This window comes from Mobula birostris, chromosome 4, assembly GCF_030028105.1.
Source record: "Mobula birostris isolate sMobBir1 chromosome 4, sMobBir1.hap1, whole genome shotgun sequence".
Taxonomy (NCBI): domain Eukaryota; kingdom Metazoa; phylum Chordata; class Chondrichthyes; order Myliobatiformes; family Myliobatidae; genus Mobula; species Mobula birostris.
In genome coordinates, this window is record NC_092373.1 from 27,285,849 (window position 1) to 27,308,211 (window position 22,363).

The following is a 22,363-nucleotide window of genomic DNA, read 5'->3' on the forward strand; positions in this document are numbered from 1 at the left end:
TGCCAGTTTTGTCCACATATTAGTCATTGCATTTTGAGGTAATATATTGCATTAGATGTTGTTAAGTACAGTGATAAAGTGCTACATAAACGTTAGTCTTAAGTAGAATTGTGTGAAGTTTTGTAGAATGGACCTTGGAATTTAGGGCTGTTTCAATCAGAATAGATATCACTGGTGTATGTCATGAAATCTGTTGTTTTGTGGCAGCAAAACATAAGCATTATTATAAGTTACAATAAAAATATTTGAAGTAATGCAAAAGAAGAATAGCAAAATAGTGCTCATGGACCATTCAGAAATCTGATGGTGGAGAGGCAGAAGCTATTCTTAAAATGCTGGGTGGGTGTCTTCAGGCTTCTGCATCTCCTCCCTGATAGTTGTACTGTAATAAGAGGGCATGTCCCGAATCCAGCTCCAACCTGATGTTCCCAATCTACCTTCATGTTGAAGCATTGTCCTTTTGCAATGCATTTTCTATCTCATGTTGTAATTTGTAGGTCACATCCTTACATCCCCATATCCACTGGGGTTCTGAAAACAACTCCCATCAGGGTCTTTTTACCTTTGCAGTTCCTTAGCTCTATCCACAATGATTCAACACCTTCCTCTTTCTAATGATTTGATTTCATTTTTTACCATCAGAGGAACATTCCCCTCTGCATTCCTGCCTGTCCTTTTGATATGGTGTGTATCCTTGGACATTAAGCTCCCAGCTGTAATCTTCTTTCAGCAATGATTCAGTGATGCCTACAATATATCTGCCAATCTGTAACTGTGCTGCAAGTTCATCTACCTTATTCCATATACTGCGCACATCCAGGTATAGCACCTTCAGTCCTGTATTCATCTTTTTTGATTTTGTCTGCCTTTTACATTGCAACGCATCCCTAATTTGTCCTATCATATATTACTGGTCTAGGTGGAAAAACTGTGAAGCCAGAAAGAAGCTTAACACAGTTACTCGGAATTGGCGGGGTGCAGCTTCCAGTGTATTTCTGGGTCTATCCAAATAATGAGGATACTATCCTTGGACTTGACATCCCAAGAGAAGCAGGGGTCATTATAGACTCATGAAGTACCTCTGGAAGGGGAAGCAGAGGGCTTTTTTATAGATGGATCTTGGAGGTACACAGACAGGAAGCTGTGGACTGGGTGGGCTGTGGTGAAGGAAGCAGGTGAAAGATTACCTTCAGGAACACTGTCAGGGGTTGCTCAGCTCAGGTGGTGGAACGGGTGACTGATAGAGGCACTGCACTACAGTACAAGCAAATGAACAAATACATGTACAGACAGCTGGTATGCCTTTGGTGTGGTGCATGATTATCTGATGGCATGGGCACGATGTCGATTTGTAGCCTCAACAGGTGCAGGTATTTAGCACGGGCACCTAATACAACAACTGCTGGAAGCAGTGAGTCTGCTGCAGAAGTGGCAGTGATTAAAGTAAAGGCTCACCAGAAAGGGGAGAGTGAGGAACAGAAGGGAAATGAGCGGGCAGACATCACTGCGAAGAAGGCTGCAGAGGAACAAGAGGCAATTGAAATTGCAAGTGCGCAGGAAGAAACAACAGAAGCCAGTTTAGTAAAATTATATGATGGGGTGGAGGCAGAAGAGAAGGAGAAGTGGAGGAAGAAGGGAGCAAAGGAAGGACCAGATGGGAGCTGGACACATGGGGTGGAAGGAGTCGTGGTGCCTCCACCATGTTTTGGGCGGATACTACTTAAGTTATATCATGGGGTGATGCATCAGCAAAGGCAGAGCATGATCACGATACTCTGGCAGGACTAGTGGTGGCCAGGGATGGGAGGGGATGCTGAGAAGTTCTGCCACCATTGTATCATTTGACCCTGGTGGGGATGGAAAGCTACAGCCGGCAGACCAGCTACGGCCGAGGGGACCCTGGGAAAACATCCAGATGGACTTCATGGGGCCCCTGCAAAAAAACAGGGGGAATAGCTACTGTCTAATAGTTATGGCAGTGTAGAATAATTACGTCACCCAGTGTAGAAAGTTAGAGGCTTTCCCAACAAGGGACTTGCATGAATTCTAGTTCAGCAAATCCTCAAAAAGTGGGGGAACCCAGTCCAGGTGGACTTGGATCAGGGGAGCATATTTCACAGGGAAAGTGATGAAGGAATTGACTGTTAGGGAATTGACAACAGTTCCATGTATCCTACCACCCTCAGAGTTCAGGAATGTTAGGATAAGCCGAACAATCAAGAATGCCTTAGCCAAAGCTATAGCTGAGATGGGAAGGACATGGGTTGATGTATTACCAAGAATCCTGATAAGATTGTAAGCCATCCCAGACTGGGGGCCACGAGTTTCTAAATAGGCCATTATAAATTCACTGTTTTAATGATGTATTATTAAAATACATAAATAAAAAATATAGTATATGTAATTTAATTGGAACTCGGAATGAAATGAATAGGAAAATATGCTAGATGATACAAATAAGGCAAAAAAACAGCTTAGCCTGTGGCACATAAATTGTTATCTCTGCTCTTGCTTGACAAGCGCAAATCATCGTTCACACCCTTCAAATCAAATGCACTTCAAGAGTTTTTCAACAACTTTGTGAGGAAAACAAAGAAGATTTTGAATGGCTACTAAAGCATACAGAGGTCTGATGGTTATCAAAAGGTAATTTGTGATAGTGTTGTAGCATTTCTAAGTGATATGCTGATTGGAGAACAAATTGTCACTGCAAAGCGTCTGACATATTTTACCTGGCAGATATATTTGAAGACCTTAATTTATTAAATAAAGTCACAAGGGAAAAACTAATCTCATATCATGCAGAGGCTATTGCTGCTTTCCTTGGAAAACTCAAATTTTTGAGCAGCAATATTGTATGTCGTGAGTTTATTGTAATTTCCTTCACTGGTCACTTTTAAAATAGAATTGCAAGATGATGATCTGATTGTATATCTTGATTATTTGTAACAACTACAAAGTTTTGGAATGTCGGTTCAGAGACCTGCTGGAGATGCATATTCCAGATTGTGTGGTGGAGCCATTTGGGGGAATGTGAATGATACTGACACCACATTGCAAGAATGTCTTATTGAGCTGCAAGCTCAAGCAAAACTCAAAAACAGCAAGCAAAATTTCTGGATAACCAGTGATATTCAAAATAACTTTCCACAGCTCTGGGAGAAAGCAAAGTTGTTTTTAATTGGATTTCCCACTTCTTATCTGGTTGAATATGGTTTTAGTCAAACTCTTCACCTTCTATCAAAAGCTCGTAACCGTCTCGATGTTGTGAAATGAGGTGATCTTCAGTTATCTTTAGCCTAGTTGCAACCAGGTATTCAAGAACTTACTAGTTTGCATCAGTCACAAAGATCTCACTAATTACCCAAGGTAACACTATTAAGCCCTTTTTCATTGCTGGTTGGAAAAATATTATATACGTTATGAATAAAATATCCTGTTCAGAGATTTGAAATAGTTTTATTTTTCATGTGCACCAGTAACATTATATTTAACATGTAATACAAGTAACTTGTTTAAACATAAATATTAACTATTATTAGAATAATTGTACAATTAACCAAAAAAACTTAGCAACTAACGGAGACTATGGAGGGTGAGGGCCACAGAGGTAAATGAAAGTCATAAGTGGTCCTAAAGCAGAAAGAGGTTGAGAACCTATGTTATCTATGATTAAATTTTTTGATCCAGGAATAAAATTTTACCTGAAATTCAATTTCTTGTAACCATTTTCTATCTCTCTCCACTGTCCTGGTCTTTTCTTTCCAGAACTTTTCCCCCTGGCCTGATTCTGGCTGAGATGCTTTCCAGATTTCTACATTAGAACCTGGAGATCTGAATATTTTTTTTTATTGTTCATTTACGGGATGTGGTCGTCACCAGCTAAGCCAGCATTTATTGCTCATCCTTAGTTCCCCTTGAGAAGGTGGTGATGAGTTGCCTTCTTGAATCGCTGCAGTCTCTGAGGTGTAGGTACACCCACACAGCTCTTAGGGAGGGAATGGAGATAGATGCACAAGGGCGATCAAATAAAATTTGTAATCTTGACATGATCTTTTCCTCGAGAGTAAGGCCAGGATAGTGCAATATTTATCAAGGGACAGATTAGGAACCGAGCATATTTCATAAACAAGAGATTCTGCAGTTCCTGGAAAGCTAGATCAATACATAGGAAACGGTGGAAGAACTCAGTAGGTCAGGCAGCATCTATGGAAAGAAATAAACAGTTGACATTTCAGGCTGAGACGTACGTTTTATGATGGTTCAGTTGAAAAACATAAAAGTCAGATATTTCCAATCTCAAAAAATCAAATGTTACATTTTGGAGGACAGACTAATATCAATACAAATTTAGCAACCTAAATGACGTAAGAAACAAAACAGTGGAACACATTTCATACTCTTCCAACTTTTTAATAAATATATACAAGTCATATCCAATGACTTCTGATTCATTCAATACAGGCAGATCATCTTTGTGTAAAAATGCCGAGGGGGAAGGAGGGGCCACTCTTAAAAATGTTTGCTTTGCAATAGGAAACTCAACTCAGCCATGTCACACACATCAACCTGGCACCCATAAAGATCGTGGTAAATGAGAACAGCACTATTTTCCTATTCGCTGCACCACCCAGTCCTGCTGGCAAAGAGGGCAGCGATTGTTCTGTTTCACCCACAGCGACATGCAGCAGTTATGGAAGGAGTGGTTACATTCTCCCCAAACCACTGTAAAATAAAAGAGAACATTTCACTCGTTAATGCCAAAAACAAAATTCCTTTCCAAACACAAATATATCTGTAGACTATATCCTATGAGTTAGAACACAAAATAATTGCTGAATATTTTTTGTAGGGTACACACTGAGTGATAATAAATAACAAGAGAAAATCTGTCAATACACTGGTATAACTATACTGGACTGGGTGTTATGTAATGAACTGGAGGTGACTAGAGAGCTTACGGTAAAAGAATCCTTAGAAACCAGTGATCACAACATGATTGAGTTCAACTTGAAATTTGATAGGGAGAAAGTAAAGTCTGACGTAGCAGTATTTCAGTGGAGTTGGCCAAAGTAAATTGTAAGGAGCTCCTGGCAGGGATGTCAGCACAGCAGCAATGGCATGTGTTTCTGGGAAAAACGAGGAAGGTGCAGGACATATGTATTCCAAAAATGAAGAAATACTCAAATGGCAAAATAGTGCAACCATGGCTGACAAGGGAAGTCAAAGCTAAGGTAAAAACAAAAGAGAGGGCATACAACAAAGCAAAAATTAGTGGGAAGATAGAGGATTGGGAAGTTTTTAAAAACCTACAGGGAGCAACTAAAAGAATTATTAGAAGGGAAAAGATGAAGTATGAAAGCAAGCTAGCAAATAATATCTAAATGGATAGTAAAAGCTTTTTCAGGTATGTAAAAAATAAAAGAGACATGAGAGTGAACATAGGACTGCTAAAAAAAAATGAGGCTGGAGAGATAATAATGGGGGACAAGGAGATAGCTGCTGAACTAAATGAGTATTTTGCATCAGTCTTCACTGTGGAAGACACTCGCAGCATGCCTGATGTTGTAGTGTGTGAAGGAAGAGAAGTGGGTGCAGTAACTATTACAAGGGAGAAGTTGCTCAAAAAGCTGAAAGAGCTAGAAGTACACAAGTCACCCAGAGCAGGTGAACTGCCCCCTAGGGTTCTGAAAGAGGTAGCGTTAGAGGTTGTGGCGGCATTAGAAATGATCTTTCAAAAATCAATGGACTGTGGCATGGTCAGAGGAATGAGGAAGGCAGCAGAAAGGAAATTATACACCAGTTAGCCTGATTTCAGTGGTTGGGAAGACGTTAGAGTCAATTGTTAAGGACGAGGTGGAGTACTTGGTGACACAAGACAAGATAGGATGAAGTCAGCACGGTTTCCTTAAGGGAAAATCCTGCCTGATGAACATGTTAGAATTCTTTGAGAAGATTACAAGTCAGAGAGATAAAGGGGATGCAGTGGATATTGTATATTTGGACTTTCAGATGGCCTTTGATAAAGTGCCACATGAGGCTGCTTACCAAGTTAAGAGCCCATGGTATTACATGAAAGTTATTGAGATGGTCAGAGCATTGACTGATTGGAAGAAGGCAGCAAGTGGGAATAAAAGGATCCTTGTCTGGTTGGCTGCCAGTGACTAGTGGTGTTTCACAGGGGTCGGTGTTGGAACCACTTCTTTTTATGCTGTATATAAATGACTTAGATGATGAAATAGATGGCTTTGTTGCCAAGTTTGCAGATGATGCGAAGATTGGTGGAGGGGCAGGTAGTGTTGAGGAAACAGGTAGGATGCAAAGGGACTTAGACAGATTAGGAGAATGGGTAAGTAAGTGGCAAATGAAATACAATGTTGGGAAATGTATGGCCATGCACTTTGGTAGTAGAAATAAATGTACGGACTATTTTTTAAATGGGGAAAAAAATCCAAAAATCTGAGATGCAAAGGGATTTGGGAGTCCTTGTGCAGAACACCCTAAAGGTTAACTTGCAGGTTGAGTCGGTGGTGAGGAAAGCAAATGCAATGTTAGCATTCTTTTTAAGAGGTCTAGAATACAAGAGCAGGGATGTGATGCTGACTCACCTTGAGTATTGTGTACAGTTTTGGGCCCCTCATCTTAGAAAAGATGTGCTGGCATTGGAGAGGGTCCAGAGGCAGTTCACAAGGATGATTCAGGGAATGAAAGGGTTATCATACGAGGAACGTTTGATGGCTCTGGGTCTGTACTCACTGGAATTTAGAAGGATGGGGGGAGGATTCTCATTGAAACCTTTCAAATGTTGAAAGGCCTAGACAGAGTAGAAGTGGAAAGGATAGAGGGGCGTCCATTCAAAACAGAGGTGTGGAGAGTTTTCTTTAGCCACAGGGTGGTGAATTTGTGGAATTTTTTGCCATGTACAGCTGTGGAGGCCAGGTCGTTGGGTGTATTTAAGGCAGAAATTGATAGGTTCTTGATCAGACATGGCACCAAAGGTTACAGGGAGAAGGCCGGGAAATGGGGTCGTGGAGAAGAAAAATAAAGGATCAGCCATGATTGAATGGTGGAGCAAACTCGATGGGCCAAATGGCCTATTCTGCTCCCATGTCTTATGGTCAAATATAACAAGAACATATGGATCCATGGATCCCAAGGGTTCCTAACCTGGGGTCTACAGACCCCTCCGTTAATGGTAAGGCTCCATGGTATAAAAAAGGTTACGGACCCCTGATGCATCATCATATCTCATGGTTCTTTTAGTTTAGTTTAATTTTCACTTGATTAGCTTGCATTAGTTTTGCCTATTTTAATTTTTCTTCAGATGTTATCACATGCTGGTTGTAATGCTTATTATAACACTGCTCTTGTGCTCAACACACAGAAGGGTTCTGGGTGGCACTGAGAAGTTTGCTCCAATGAATAAAATCCAACACTACTAAAAAAACAATCAACTAGATGCGTGAGAGTTGGTGTTGGTGCGAGATACACTCAGTATCATCCGAGATGCTGAGCATTTCACAGGGAAGAATTTTAATGAGGAGGTTGAAGGTACTCCTTTCCCCTGTTAGCCTGCAGGCCACCCTTGGGTAAGGTGTAACACCTGCTGAGACTCCAGATCAGGGTCACGTCTAACCATGGGAGCAGCTGGTGGATAGTCGTATAAGCAGCTGGTGCATATCACCAGTTCTGGTTATGGGACCATTGACGCCTGGAAGACAATCTCTGGAGAGTATTGATAATGGCTGGGGTCACATGTCTTGTAAAGACACTGCCCAGAAAAATGTAGTGGCAAACCACTTATGTACAGCAATTTGCCAAGAGCAATCATGGTCAAGGACCATGATCACCTACGTCATACAACAGGGCACAATGATAATGATAATGTTGATGGTCATACCTATGAGACAGGCTGAAAGTAGCTGGATGACCACCAGGAAAGGAAAAGAGAGTAGACAAGTTGTGCAAGATTCCCCTCGGCCATTCCTCTCAGAACTATTACAAAGTTTGAATACTGTTGAGGTGGGACTGTCCATTCAGAAGCAGTAGTAGCGTGTCTGTGGTTCTGGGGCTCAGCAGGGAAGGGTGCAGGTAGAAAGGAGTACAGTGATCAGGGATTTGACAGTTAGGGGTGCAGTACAGACAGCACATTCTGGGGACTTCAGAATGATATGTCGCATTGCTGGTGCCAGGGTTCAAGATGTCACAGAGTGGCGGCAGAACACTCTCAAGGGAAGGGTAAAGAACCAGAAGTCACTGTGCACATTGGCACAAACAACGTAGGTAGATGAAGGCAACAAGTCCTGCTGTGAATACAGGGGGCAGGACCTTGGGGTAGTAATCTCTTGATAACCTCCAGCACCACATGCTAGTGAGGGGAAGAAAATAGGAGAATGTGGCTAATTAATGTGTGGCTGAGAAACTGGTATAAGGGATTCAGATATTTGGACCATTGCTATCCCTTTTAGGTACGAGGTGAACTGTACAAGAGGGGCAGGTTACACCTGAACTGAAGGGGGACCAATATCCTGGCAGGCAAATTCGCTAGTGCTACAAGCGTGGGCTTAAAAAAGACTGGGGGTGGGGTGGGGTGGAGGGACCGGTAGGATCCCAAGCTTCAGGAAGGCAAATGAGAGGCTGGGAAGTGATGCCAAAGTTAGTGACAGCAAAATAAATGGTCATGGCAGGCAGGAGAAAGGACAAGAGCAAGGAGACTACTGGATTAAATTGTATTTACTTCAGTGCGAGAGATCTGCCAGGGAAGGTGGACAGTTACATGACACTGGGGTAAGGGAGGGACAGGACTGGCAGGCAGCTTAATGTTCAGGGGTACAGCTGCTTCAGCTGGGATAGAGACGGAGAGTGGGGTCACTTTTTTGATTCAAGGGAATGTCACATCAATTGTTGGAGATGAAATCACTGAAGTGTGGTGATGAAAAATAAGGGTGCAGGCAGCTGGGATCAAGTGAATCCCTGGAGGAGTATAAGGGATGCAGAAGTATAGTCAAGAAGGAAATCAGGAGGGGAAAAGGGGGCATGGGACAGCTTTAGCAGAGAAGATGAGAGAAAATCCAAAGAGATTTTTTAAGTATATTAAGGGGAAGTGAGTAAGTAGAGAATACAACACCTCAAAGACCAAAGAGGACACCTTTGTGTAGAGTCGCAGGAGGTGGACAAGGTCCTTAATGAATATTTCCCCTCTGTTTTTATACCGTGGAGAAACACATGAAAACTTTAGAACTAGGAAAAGTAAAAGGAAAGGTCTTGGGAATAGTCTGCATTAGCATAGAAAAGGTGCTGGAAGTGAAATATTTCCAGGACCTGACCAGGTTTATCCACGAACACTGTAGGAGGCTAGAGAAGAAATTGCAGGAGCCCTTGATGAGATATTTGAATCTTTGTTAGCATGGGTGAATTTCCCATAGATTGCAGGGTTGTGAATGTTGTGCCCCATTTAAGAACAGCGGCAAAACCTGATAAGTATAGACCAGTAAGTCTAAAATCTGTGATAGGTAAATCACTGGAGAGGATTCTGAAAGAGAAGTTATATGTACATCTGCAGAGACAGGTAGACAGGTTGGTAGTCAGCATGGCTTTGTGCATGGGAGATCATGTCTAACAAACATGATGAGTTTTTTGATGATGTGACCAACAAGGTACTATACAGGTAGCTTATAAGGACCTGCAGGGTCTTTAACGAGGTTCTTTACAGTAGGGTGCTCCGGATTAGACTGCATGGAATCCAGGGAAAGATGGTTAATTGGGTACATGAATGAGCAACATACACAAAATGCTAGAGGAACTCTGCAAGTCAGGCAGCGTCTATGGAGGGGAATAAACAGCCAACGTTTCAGGCTGAGACCCTTCAAGGAGACAGTAATGGTAGAAGGTTGTTTTCCCAGACTGGAAGCCCTTGGCCAGTGGATGGTGTTGGGCACACTGTTGTTTGTCATTTATATCAGCGATTTGGATAAAAATGTGCAAGGCATGGTAAATTTGTAGATGACACTAAAATTGCTGGTATAGTGGACAATAAAAAATTACAGTGGGATCTTGGTCAGTTGAGTAGGCGGCCGAGAAATGATAAAAAACGTAGAGTTTAATTTGGATAAGTATGAGATCTGCCATTTGGGAAAGTCAAATCCAGGTAGGACTTTCACAGTGAACTGCAGGGCTCCGGGAGGAGCTGTGTAGAATAGAGGGACCTTTGAATACAAGTACATGGTTCCCTGAAAATGGAGTCACAGACAGGCAGGGTGGTAAAGAAGGCTTTTGGCGTGTTAACTTTTATAAGTCAAGGCAAAGAGTATAAAAGTTGGGAGGTCACAGTGAGGTTTACAGGAAGTGTAGGTGAGCCTGCACTTGGGAGTATTGTGTTCAGTTTTGGTCATCCTGTACTAGGAAAGATGTTATGAAACTGAGAAGAGTGCAGAAAGGATTTACAAGGATGCTACTGGAACTTGAGGAACTGAGCAAAAGGAGAGATTGACTTACTTTATTCTTTAGAGCATAGGATACTGAGAAGTGATCTGATAGAGGTGTCTGAAATAATGAAGGACAATGATAGGGTGAATGCACTCAGTCTTTTTCCCAAGAACTAGAGGACATAGAGAAGGTGAGAGGGGAAAGATTTTAAAGGAACTTGAGGGACATCTATTTACACACATGGGTGGTATGTATGTGGAATAAGCTACAGTGATTGAGGAAGGATTCAATAACAACTTTAAAATACAGCTGGACAGGGACATGGATTGGAAATGTTTAGAAGGCTCTGGGCCATCTTTGGTCAGCATAAACCAGTTGGGCCAAAAGGCCTTTTCTAAGGTCTATGACGCTACACTACAGGAAATCAATGTAAGAACTTACCAACACAATCCTCTTGTTTGTTTTCAGCTTGACACCGAAGACAAGCGTCTAAACAAAGAAACAAATAATTTAACAGCACAGTGGAAATTAGGGATTTGAAAATAAATTCATTTTTGTAGACAGTGACTACTGCTCAGTAAAGTTCAGTAACCTGGATACCTTTCTTTGGTGTAAGAAATGTGAACCTTGGATCTGGTGGGGATGTCCTTTGATTTTCCAACCCTGGATTTTCCTCAAAGGGATTGGATGGAAACCTCTGACGACATTGTGAACATGTCTTCAACGTGGTCACACCAAACCTCATTCTAAATATGGGCTGGTGATGTGTGGGCACAGGAAAATTCAGTTTCAATGGAGCAGTATCTGCATTGGGACTAATGTAACAAGCTTTTTGGCAATTTAGTGACACTAGTTTTGAAATGAGGTGAGCTGAAGTATTATTTTTAACCTGTTTTCTAGCTAACCCCTTTGGACATTTTGTCACTGATAGCCCTACGCTCACCTCTTCTGAAAGGAAATTTATAACACATCAGCTTTTTTTTTTACACTGAAAAACTATTTCCCTGTTTGTGGTGAATTATCCCCGCTTGTCTTTTCCAGCTGGTGTTATATTTCATAGATCATCCACTGGAATCTTTCTCCTTGGACAACTGTTCCACCATCGAGGCCATCTTCAAGAGCTGATGCCTCAATAGGGTGACATCCATTACTAAGGACCCTCACTAACTAGGACATGCTCTCTTTAAGTTACCACAATGGAGAGAATATCTCAACATGGCACCAGTCCATTTCCACCAATTATTCTCCTCCCCTCCTTGGTGCCAGCAGGTGTATCTATGGTCTTCTTTCTTAACCCCCTGGTTAAAGCATTTTACCACTGGTGGCCTTTTGGTTACTCAACCGACTCCATCCCTTTGTGGGTTGGCACTACTACCTTATAGAACAGTACAGTACAGGTGTTTCGGCCCATGGTGTTGTGCCGACCTTTTAACCTACCCTAAGATCAATCCAATCATTCCTTCCCAGACAACCCTCCATTTTCCCACCATCCATGTGCACCTGTCACACACCTGGCCCTCACACACCTAGAAAACAAGGACACTTATGTCAGAAAGCTTTTCTGGTTTTCAGTTTGGCATTCAACAATACTGTCCCACAGACGACAGTGAACAAACTCCTACTCCTCGGTCTAAATACACCACTGTGCAACTGGGTGTTAGACTTTCTAACCAACAGACCTCAGATAGTTAGGATGCCAACTGTTCCTCCCTCCCTATCATCCTCAACACAGGTGCCCCTTTCAGGGCTGTGTGCTGAGCCAACTGCTGTACATTCTGCTCCCAACTACATGGCCAAACACCTGATTAATCACAGTGTTAAATTCACTGATGACAGGACAGTGGTGGGGCTTATCACCAACGGTGATGAGAAAGTCTACAGGGAGGATGTGGAAGAGCTCGCTGCCTGACGCCAGGCAAATAACCTCTTCCTTAATGTCAGTATTGACTTCAAGGGAACTCACACCACATCACTCTTTACACTGACAGCACAGCAATGGAGGCTGTGCACATCAATATTCATGGTCTTCTATGGACGTGCAGTAGAGAATATCCTAATACACTGCATCACTGCATGGTGGAGAAACTGCACTGCAGCAGACAGGAAGACTCCACAACAGGATAGTAAAAACTGCCCAACACATCGCTGGCACCAGCCTACCCACTATGAAGGACACATATACAGAAAGGTGCTAGAAAAGGCAGCAATATTATGAAGGATCCCACCCACTGTTTGTCCCACTCCCATCAGGGAGGAGACGATGTAGCATCCAAGCCAGGCCCATCAAAGTAACTACAGTTACTTTCCCCAAGCAGTAAGGCTGATCAACAGGCCCACCCACCACCACTTTATCATTTCCTGTCAATCACCTTATGTACAGGCACTTTACCTACATACAATCAACCTACATAGTTGTATGTATAAAGCTATCTTATGTATTTATGGCATTTTTATAAAAATTGTATTCTTTATCTTTTTGTGTTTTTATGCTGCATTGGATCTGGAGTTAACCGAAATAATCCAAATATTTTGTTCTCCTTTACACTTGTATCCTGGAAATGACATTGAACCCTCTTGAATCTGGAATGTTCCAGCGGTAACTTTATTCGGTACACCTGCTCACTAATGGAAATATCTAATCAGCCAATCATATGCAGCAACTTAATGTATAAAAGCATGCAGACATGGTCACGAGGTTCAGCTGTTGATCAGACCAAACATCAGAACGGGTACAAAATGACTTTGACCGTGAAATGATTGTTAGTGCCCGATGGGTTGGCTTGAACATCTCAGCAACTGCTGATGTCCTGGGATTTTCAAGCACAACAGTATCTCAAGTTTACCGAGATTGGTGGAAAAAAACAAAAAAAAATCCACTAAGTGGCAGTCCTGTGGGCAAAAATGCCTTGTTAATGAGAGAGGTCAGGGGAGAATGGCCAGACTGGTTCAAGCTGACAGGAATGCGTCAGTAATTCCAATAACCGCGCGTGACAACATGGTGCGTAGAAGAGTATCCCTGAACATACAATAGGTCGAACGCTGAAGTGAGTGGGCTACAACAGTAGAAGATGACAAATATACAGAAATACACACAGTGGCTGTTATATTAGGTACAGGAATTACCCAATAAAATGGTCACTGGGTGTATTTGTCTCTGCTACCACACATCCATCACTCTCTATGGAAAAAAACCTTCTCCTGATAGCCCCCTATATTTTCACATTATAACTGTGCCCTAGTGACTGGGTTTTAATCCTCACCTCAGCTGCTGTCTATGCAGAGTTTGCACGTTCTCCCCATGACAGCATAGGGTTTCCTTGCAGATCGGAAAGTTAACTGGCCAGTGAAAATTGCCCCTCATGGTGGGTGGTAGAATCCAGGAGTCCATGGAAATGGTGGGGGAGAATTAAAACAGGACTGGTGTAAATGAGTGTGATGCCCAGTGCAGATCTGGTGAGGCAAAGGGCCTGTTTCCATATTGAATCACGCTATTCTATAATGCTGCTTTTCCAATATTTAAGGTAGCTGCTTCTAGCATTTATTAAGTCATTATCCTTGTTCCCCATCCCACTACAAAGGCCAAACAAGAGAAAACCTGCAGATGCTGGAAATCTAAGTAACACACACAAAATGCTGGAGGTCCTTCCACTACAAAGGACGCCTCTCTAACCATGTGCCTCCCTCACTCAGCCTGAAACATATTTGAAGAGGAATGAGAGGGGCATTCCACAGTGGGTGACATGGAGACACAAGAGATCGCAGGTGCTGGAATCTGGAGAAATACTAAATCACTGGAGCAACTCAGTGGGCCAGGGCACATCTGTTGAGGGAAATAAACAGTCGATTCCACCTTCCCTGCTTAGTTTCTCCTGCAGTTTGTGTTTTTTTTAAACTGTGAAAATTAATTACCTGTTAGCTATTTTTAAAAAAGCCATGACTGATTAAAGCCCAACCATTTGAACTCAGAGCCCCCTTAATGTATTACCCTTATATTACAGAATCAGATTCAGGTTTATTATCATTGTCTTATACCGTGTGAAATTTGCTGCGTTGTGGCAGCAGTACAATGGAAAAACATAAAATTATTATAAATTACACAATAAGTAAAAAAAGAAAAAAAGGAATAATGAGATAGCGTTTGGAAACCTGAAGGTGAAGGGGAAGAAACTGTTTCTGAATCATTAAATGTGGATCTCAAGGTTCCTGTAGCTCCTCCCCAATGGTAGCAACGAGAAGGGGGTATGCCCTGGATGGTGATGGTCCTACAAGAGGCACTACTTTTTGTAGATGTCCTCACTGGAGGGTTATGCCTGTGATGGAGGTGGCTGAGTCTAACCCCGTCTGCAGTCTGTGCATTGGAACCTCCACTCCAGACAGAACGTTCCCCATCGTACATTAACAGAAATTTGCAACTGTCTTTGGTGACATTACAAATCTCCTCAAACTCTGAAAGAAATAGAGCCGTTAGCGTGCTTTCATCATGACTGCATCGATGTGTTGGGCGCAGGACAGATCCTCTGAGATGTCGACTCCCAGGAACTTGGAGCTTCTCACCCTTCTCCACCAGTGACCCCTCAATGAGCAGGTTCTCCCGGCTTCCCCTTCCAGCAGTCCACAATCAATTCCTTGGCCTTGCTGACGTTGGGCGACATCTTGGCGTTGTTGCAACACCACTCAACCAGCTGATCTGTCTCACTCCTGTACACTTCCTCGTTGCCGTCAGAGATTTTACCAACAACGGCGGTGTCATCGGTGAATTTATAGAGGACATCTGAGCTGTGATTAGCCACACAGTCATCAGTATAGGGACAGCAGAGCAGTGGGTTAAGCACACGTCTCTGTTGATTGTCAGTGAAGAGGAGATGTTATGACTGATCGGCACCGACCCTGATGAGGAAGTCGAGGATCCAGTTGCAGACGGAGGAACAGAGGCCCAGTTTTTAAAGCTTGGTGAATCATCCCTAGGATAAAATGGTATTGAACACTGAGCTGTTATGTATGTCTGCTGTTGCTTAGTGTTCCAAAGACAAGAGATTGTGTCCGCTACAGAGCTGTTGTGGTGGGAGGTGAAATGCAGCAGGTCCGGGTCCTTGCTTAGGCAGGAGTTAATTCTAGCCATAACCAACTTCGCAAAGCACTTCGTCATGGTAAATCTGAGTGCTAACAGTCACCAAGGCAGCTCACCCTGCTGTTCTTGGGCACCAGCACGACCGCTGCCCTTCTCAAGTAGGTGGGAGGGAGGGCTAAAGCACATTGGTGAGCACAGGTTTTTAGCACCTGGCCAGGTACACTGTAAGGACCATGTGCCTTGTGAGGGTTCATCCTCTTTTGACAGAGGTTTTGATATCAGCCTGCAAAACAGATATCAAAAGGTGGCTAGATGCTGTGGGGATTCACCCAGATGTGTCATTCTCCATTTGAAAGTGTGAATAAAAGGTGGTGAACTCACTGTCATTTATGCCTTATAGGAAGTAATAGCATGTACACCCTGCCACAGCTGTCGTGTATCTGACTGTCGTTCTCATTTCACACAGACTTGCCTTTTTGCTCTCAAGATGGGCTTTTTGTAGGATTCTGGAGCACAATCTTGGCAAGAGGACTGGCAAAGGGATTCACATGGACACGTTAAGCCAGGAGTTCCCAATCTTTTTTTTAATGCCGTGGACTCATACCATGAACCGAGGGGCTGGTGGACCCCAGGTTATGAACCCTTGACCTAGGCCAGAGGAGCACAAGCCTGAACACCTCAAAGCAGAGGTCAGAACTGGTGTTAGTGAGGAAAACTGCACAGCTTTCTGCCTAGATAGCCAAATGCTGTCATCAATGGTGCAGCAGTTATTTATTTATTTACATTTTGTACTGAGGGTATTGAGAGCAAGACCAACATTTCTTTAAGATTCCACCAGTGAGCAATGATTCCTCCTCTGGCAGTGAGTTCCAGATAGCTACCACTAACTTCCCCTTCAAATCCCATTTAAAACGCCCTCCTCTCACCTTAATCCTATGTCTTCCTGTTCTTGATGCCCCTACCAGCGGAAAAAGATTCCATCTACCTTATCACACACCAAATGCTGGAGGAACTCAGCAGGTCAGCCAGCATCTATGGAGAAGAATAAACAGTCGGCATTTCAGGCCGAGACCCTTCATCAGGACTGATGAGTTACTCTGGATTGCCAGCATCTGTAGGAATCTCTTATACTTGTTATCTACCCACTCTAGGCCTCTTATAACTTCATAGACCTCACATGGGCCATTCATAACTCTTTCTGCCTATCTCTTCCGGTAAAGGCTGTGTGACATGGAAAACTAATTGATGAAGGGTTTTGGCATGAAACATTGACTATTCACTCTTTTCCATAGATGCTGCCTGGCCTGCTGCGTTCCTCCAGCAATTTGTGTGTATTACTAAGCCAACTGATTCTCTTTCTACAGGTGCTGCCTGAGCTGCTGAGTGCTTCCAGTGGTTTCTAATTTAATTTCAGATCCTAGCACCTGATATTCATGAAGCACATCCATTATTCAGGACTGATATGACAAATCTACAGCTCACTCAATTTCCACCCGAACGGAACGCTCCAAATGTCAACTTTAACCATTTCCTTGACGTGAGCACAAATAACTCCATTCCACCACCAACTATCCCATTGAGTTGTCATTCTGAGTGACAAAACGTCAAAAAGGAGAATATCCCGGTGCATTACACGAGGTGCCTTGTTCGCTCTCTCATGGACGGATCAGATCCAAGGACCAGGATCCAGTGTGAATCCCGAAATGAATGTTAACGTCTTCACTATGACTCAGACGTGTTTGTGGAGCATTGCGTATGTAAACTAGACTTTTCTAAAATTACTTAGAGAAAGTACACCTCAAAAATCTTTCTCCCACGTCTGCAACCCATCCAAGAATGTTCTGTGAGGGCCACAGAAATCATCTTTGTGCTGTGGGGGTGATTCTGTGCAGAAATTTTAACAAGGATCTCTGATTTCCGACTCACTCTCAAACCTTTTCACAGAACCACATCTTCTCCCCCACAAGCACAACCCCCATCCCAACTACTCACATATCCAGGCTTGTACTCCCCTCATCCACCTACCCGCCTATCTCACCCCAACCCCGGCTCTTTGCCCGCTCCGCCACGCTGTTAACGTGCACTTTAGTCCGTCCCGCACCAACACACAAACCCCCAACCTCCGCCGCTCTTCGCTCCCCTCACCGGCCGTCCTCGCTACTCGAGCCCCCAGGCTGCAAAAGGCCCCGGCGGAGGCGGAGGCGGCGGCGGCTCCTTACCCATCACCTGCACCCTGCAGATGGCGCAGGTATCGCACTCCACGTCCCAACTCCACATGGCCACGGCGTTCCACTTCTTAAGCGTGAACATCTTGTCTCCGGACTTGCCCCCCGATCCGACCACATTGTGGACAGAAGCAAGATCTTCTACCTCCTCGTCCGCCATGAGCGCAGTAGAGAGCGGCTGTATGTGGCCGCCAGGGGGCGCAGCGACGCTGCGATTCCGATCTGCGGCCGCCAGGGGGCGCAGCGACGCTGCGATTCCGATCTGCGGCCGCCAGGGGGCATAATGACGCGGAACACCGGGCTGCGGCCGTCAAAGGGCACAGTGACGAAGTAGAGGGTTCATGCTACTAGGGAGCGCAGCGACGCTGAAACACCACACCGTGACCAGCAGGGGGCGCGGCGATGTTGAAATACCACACTGTGACCAGCAGGGGGCGCGGCGATGTCATTTTCCTCTCTCTTTGCCTCCATCTGTCACTCACCTGCTTCTGTCTCCCAACTCGAGACCCGCTCATCTCCCCTCCCCAGTGCAACCTAACCATTATCTTGGGCACCTCCTCAGTCCATCCATCACCCCAGATTCCTTTCTCGGTAGTCCCCTTCCCCGCTTTATACTGCCCGTCTCTTCTCCTCTCCCTTCTCAGTCCTAGTGGCAGGGTTCCAACAATATTAGACAGTCCTTCGGGATGGGGAATGATGATTGGGAACTGAGGTCACTGAGGATCTCACGTACATACAGGCTGTGTGGTGAAAAAAGCACAACAGCACCTCTTTCACCCCAGACAGTTGAAGAAGTTTGGCATGAGCCCCCAAATTTCTCCAGGGGCACAATTGAGAGCATCCTGACTGGCTGTATCACTGCCTGGTATGGGAACTGTACTTCCCTCAACTGCAGAATTCTACAGAGAGTGGTGTAGACAGCGCAGGGCATCTGTAGATGTGACCTTCCCACTATTCAGGACATGAATGAATTGACTATTATTTACATCCTTCACATACATGTGCAATTTATAGTAATTTATAATAAACAGTATGTACAACAGGATAGTCAATATAACATAGAAATACAGTTGTGTCAGCATGAATTAATCAGTCTGATGGCCTGGTGGAAGAAGCTGTCCTGGAGCCTGTTGGTCCTGACTTTTATTCTGCGGTACCGTTTCCCGGATGGCAGCAGCTGGAACAGTTTGTGGTTGGGGTGACTTGGGTCCCCAATGAACCTTAGGCCCCTTTTACACACCTGTCTTTGTAAATGCAACACACATAAAAAATGCTGGTGAACGCAGCAACCAGGCAGCATCTATAGGAAGAGGTACAGTCGATGTTTCGGGCCGAGAGATGCTGCCTGGCCTGCTGCGTTCACCAGCATTTTTTACGTGTGTTGCTTGAAATTCCAGCATCTGCAGATTTCCTCATGTTTGTGTCTTTGTAAGTGTCCCGAATAGTGGGAAGTTCACATCTACATCTGCGCTGGGCTGTCCGCACCACTCTTTGCAGAGTCCTGTGATGGAAGGAAGTACAGTTCCCATACCAGGCAGTGATGCAGCCAGTCAGGATGCTCTCATTTGTGCCCCTATAGAAAGTTATTAGGATCTGGGGGCCCACACCAAACTTCTTCAACTGCCTGAGGTGAAAGAGGCGCTGATGTGCCTTTTTCACCACACAGCTGGTGTGTACAGACCACGAGATCCTTGGTGATGTTTTTGCCGAGGAACTTAAAGCTGTTCACCCGCTCGACCCCAGATCCATTGATGTCAACAGGGGCTATCCCGTCTCCATTCCTCTGCAGTCATCATCATCATCATCATCAGGTGCCGTGCCAGACTGAGCTTTGACTGCCATGGCCCACACACTCCTGTTTCGGGTCAAGTGGATCAATTCATTGGTATTCATTTCCAGTTCTCTGGCTGCTGTCTCCATTGTCATTTGTCTTTGTCCTCCTCTTGCTTTCTTCCCTTCAATCTTTCCCATAATTACCGTGCATTCTAACTCCTCTTTCCTAATCACATGTCCAGTGAAGTTACGTTGCCCTTTCATGATCTCATACATCATTTCTCTTTTTGTGCTTGCTCTGTTCATGACATCTTCGTTAGGTATTCGTTTCGTCCATGATATTCTTTGCATCCTCCTCAAAAACCACATCTCTGCTGCTTCAATTCATTTCATGTTACTAGATATTGACCAACATTCTGACCATATAACATAACTGGATAAACGTAACATTTCAGTACTCTGAGACGGGTTGTCATGCCTAGTTTAGTATTGGTTAGTATACTCTTCATTCTCGTAAAGGTGTCTTTTGCCATCCCTATTCTTCTTTTGATGTCCATGTCACACCTGCCATCTGATGTCACCCAGCTTCCTAAGTAGCAAAAGTTCTGTCTTCTCCATTTATTCTCAGCCTGCAGATAGGATTCTCTTTCTTTTTGGATATGACCATACATTCTGTCTTTTTGTGATTGATAGATAGACCCATTTTTGCACTTTCTTCAACAACTATATCAATTAAGTTTTGTAGTTCTTCCTCCATACTTGCAATTAACACAGTGCCATCTGCATATCTGAAATTATTGATGTTTTCACCGCCGACTTTGATTCCCAAGATGATTCCCAAGTCCACAACCAGCTCCTTTGTTTTTGCGACATTGAGGGAGAGGTTGTTTTCTTGACACCACTGTGTCAACGTAATGATTTCCTCTCTGTGGGCTGCCTCATTATTATTTGAGTTTAGGCCAATCAGTGTAGTGTCATCAGCAAATTTAATTAGCAGATCGGAGCTGTGGGTGGCGACACAGTCATGGGTATATGGAGAGTAAAGGATGGGACTTAGTACACACCCCTGAGGGGCACCTGTGTTGAGGGTCAGAGGGACAGAGCTGAGGGAACCCACTCTTACTACCTGCCGGAAATCTGACAGGAAGTCCAGGATTCAGCTGCACAAGGCAGGGTGAAGGCCGAGGTCTCTGAGCTTCTTGTCAAGCCTGGAGGGAATTATGGTGTTGAACGCTGAACTCTAGTCCAAGAACAGCATTCTCACATAAGCATCCCTCTTCTCCAGATGTGTAAAGATGGTGTGTAGAGCTGTGGCTATTTCGTCATCTGTCGATCGGTTGGGTTGGTAGGCAAATAGTAGGGGTTCCAGTGTGGGTGGGTATGTGTCCCTTCATCTTACCCTTCCTGAAGTCCACAGTCAGCTCTTTCGCCTTACTGATGTTGAGTGTCAGGTTGTTGCTGTGGAGTTTTCTTCTCCTCACCTGACCAGCTCCTCCCTCTGGTGCTGCTCCTCCTTCCCTTTCTTCCATAGTCCACTGTCCTCTCCAATCAGACTCCATCTTCTTCAGCCCTTTACCTCTTATAGCAAATTTGCAGATGACACAAAGCTGGGTGGCAGTGTGAAATATGAGGAGGATGTTATGAAAATGCAGGGTGACTTGGACAGGCTGGGTGGGTGGGCGGATGCATGGCAGATGCAGTTTAATGTGGATAAATGTGAGGTTATCCACTTTGGTGGTAAGAGCAGGAAGGCAGATTATTATCTAAATGGAGTCAAGTTAGGAAAAGGGGAAGTACAACGAGATCTAGGTGTTCTTGTACATCAGTTACTAAAAGCAAGCATGCAAGTACAGCAGGCAGTGCAGAAAGCTAATGGTATACTGGCCTTCATAACAAGGGGAATTGAGTATAGGAGCAAGGAGGTCCTTCTGCAGCTGCACAGGGCCCTGGTGAGACCACACCTGGAGTATTGTATGCAGTTTTGGTCTCCAAATTTGAGGAAGGACATTCTTGCTATTGAGAGAGTGCAGCATAGGTTCACAAGGTTATCCCTGGGATAGCGGGATTGGCATATGTTGAAAGATTGGAGCGACTGGGATTGTATACACTGGAATTTAGAAGGATGAGAGGGGATCTGATCGAAACATATAAGATTATTAAGGGATTGGACGTGCTGGAGGCAGGAAGCATGTTCCCGCTGATGTGTGAGTCCAGAACTAAAGGCCACAATTTAAGAATAAGGGGTAGGCAATTTAGAACAGAGTTGAGGAAAAACTTTTTCACCCAGAGAGTGGTGGATATGTGGAATGCTCTGCCCCAGAAGGCAGTGGAGGCCAAGTCTCTGGATGCTTTCAAGAAAGAGATGGATAGAGCTCTTAAAGTTAGCGGAATCAAAGGTTATGGGGATAAGGCAGGAACTGGATACTGATTGTGGATGATCAGCCATGATCACATTGAATGGCGGTGCTGGCTCAAAGGGCTGAATGGCCTACTCCTGCACCTATTGTCTATTGTCTATTGTCTATTACCCCACTCCACTATTTGGCATATCTCACTCCTGTACGCCCTCTCATCACCACCTGAGATTCTACCAACAATGGTTGTATAGTCAGCAAATTTATAGATGGTATTTGAGCTAAGCCTAGCCACACAGTCATGGGTATATAGAGAGTAGAGCAGTGGGCTAAGCACACAGCCCTGAGGTGCGCCAGTGTTGAACATCAGTGAGGAGGAGATGTTGTCACCAATCTGCACAGATTGTGGTCTTCCGGTTAGGAAGTCGAGGATCCAATTGCAGAGGGAAGTACGGAGGCCCAGGTTCTGCAATTCCTCAAACAGGATTGTGGGAATGATAGTGTTAAATGCTGAGCTA

At 44.2% G+C, this 22,363-nt stretch overlaps 1 protein-coding gene across 1 annotated transcript; it reads right to left on the reverse strand.

Annotated features, from left to right (window-relative positions):
- Nucleotides 1–3,448: 3,448 nt before the first annotated feature.
- Nucleotides 3,449–17,907, reverse strand: rnf7 (ring finger protein 7). The gene is made up of 3 exons (XM_072255048.1): nucleotides 17,713–17,907; nucleotides 10,867–10,914; nucleotides 3,449–4,725 (listed from the first exon to the last, which is right to left on the reverse strand). Exons 1-3 carry the CDS (start codon nucleotides 17,876–17,878, stop codon nucleotides 4,607–4,609), a joined length of 333 nt encoding a protein of 110 aa, XP_072111149.1. The 5' UTR covers nucleotides 17,879–17,907; the 3' UTR covers nucleotides 3,449–4,606.
- Nucleotides 17,908–22,363: the final 4,456 nt, after the last annotated feature.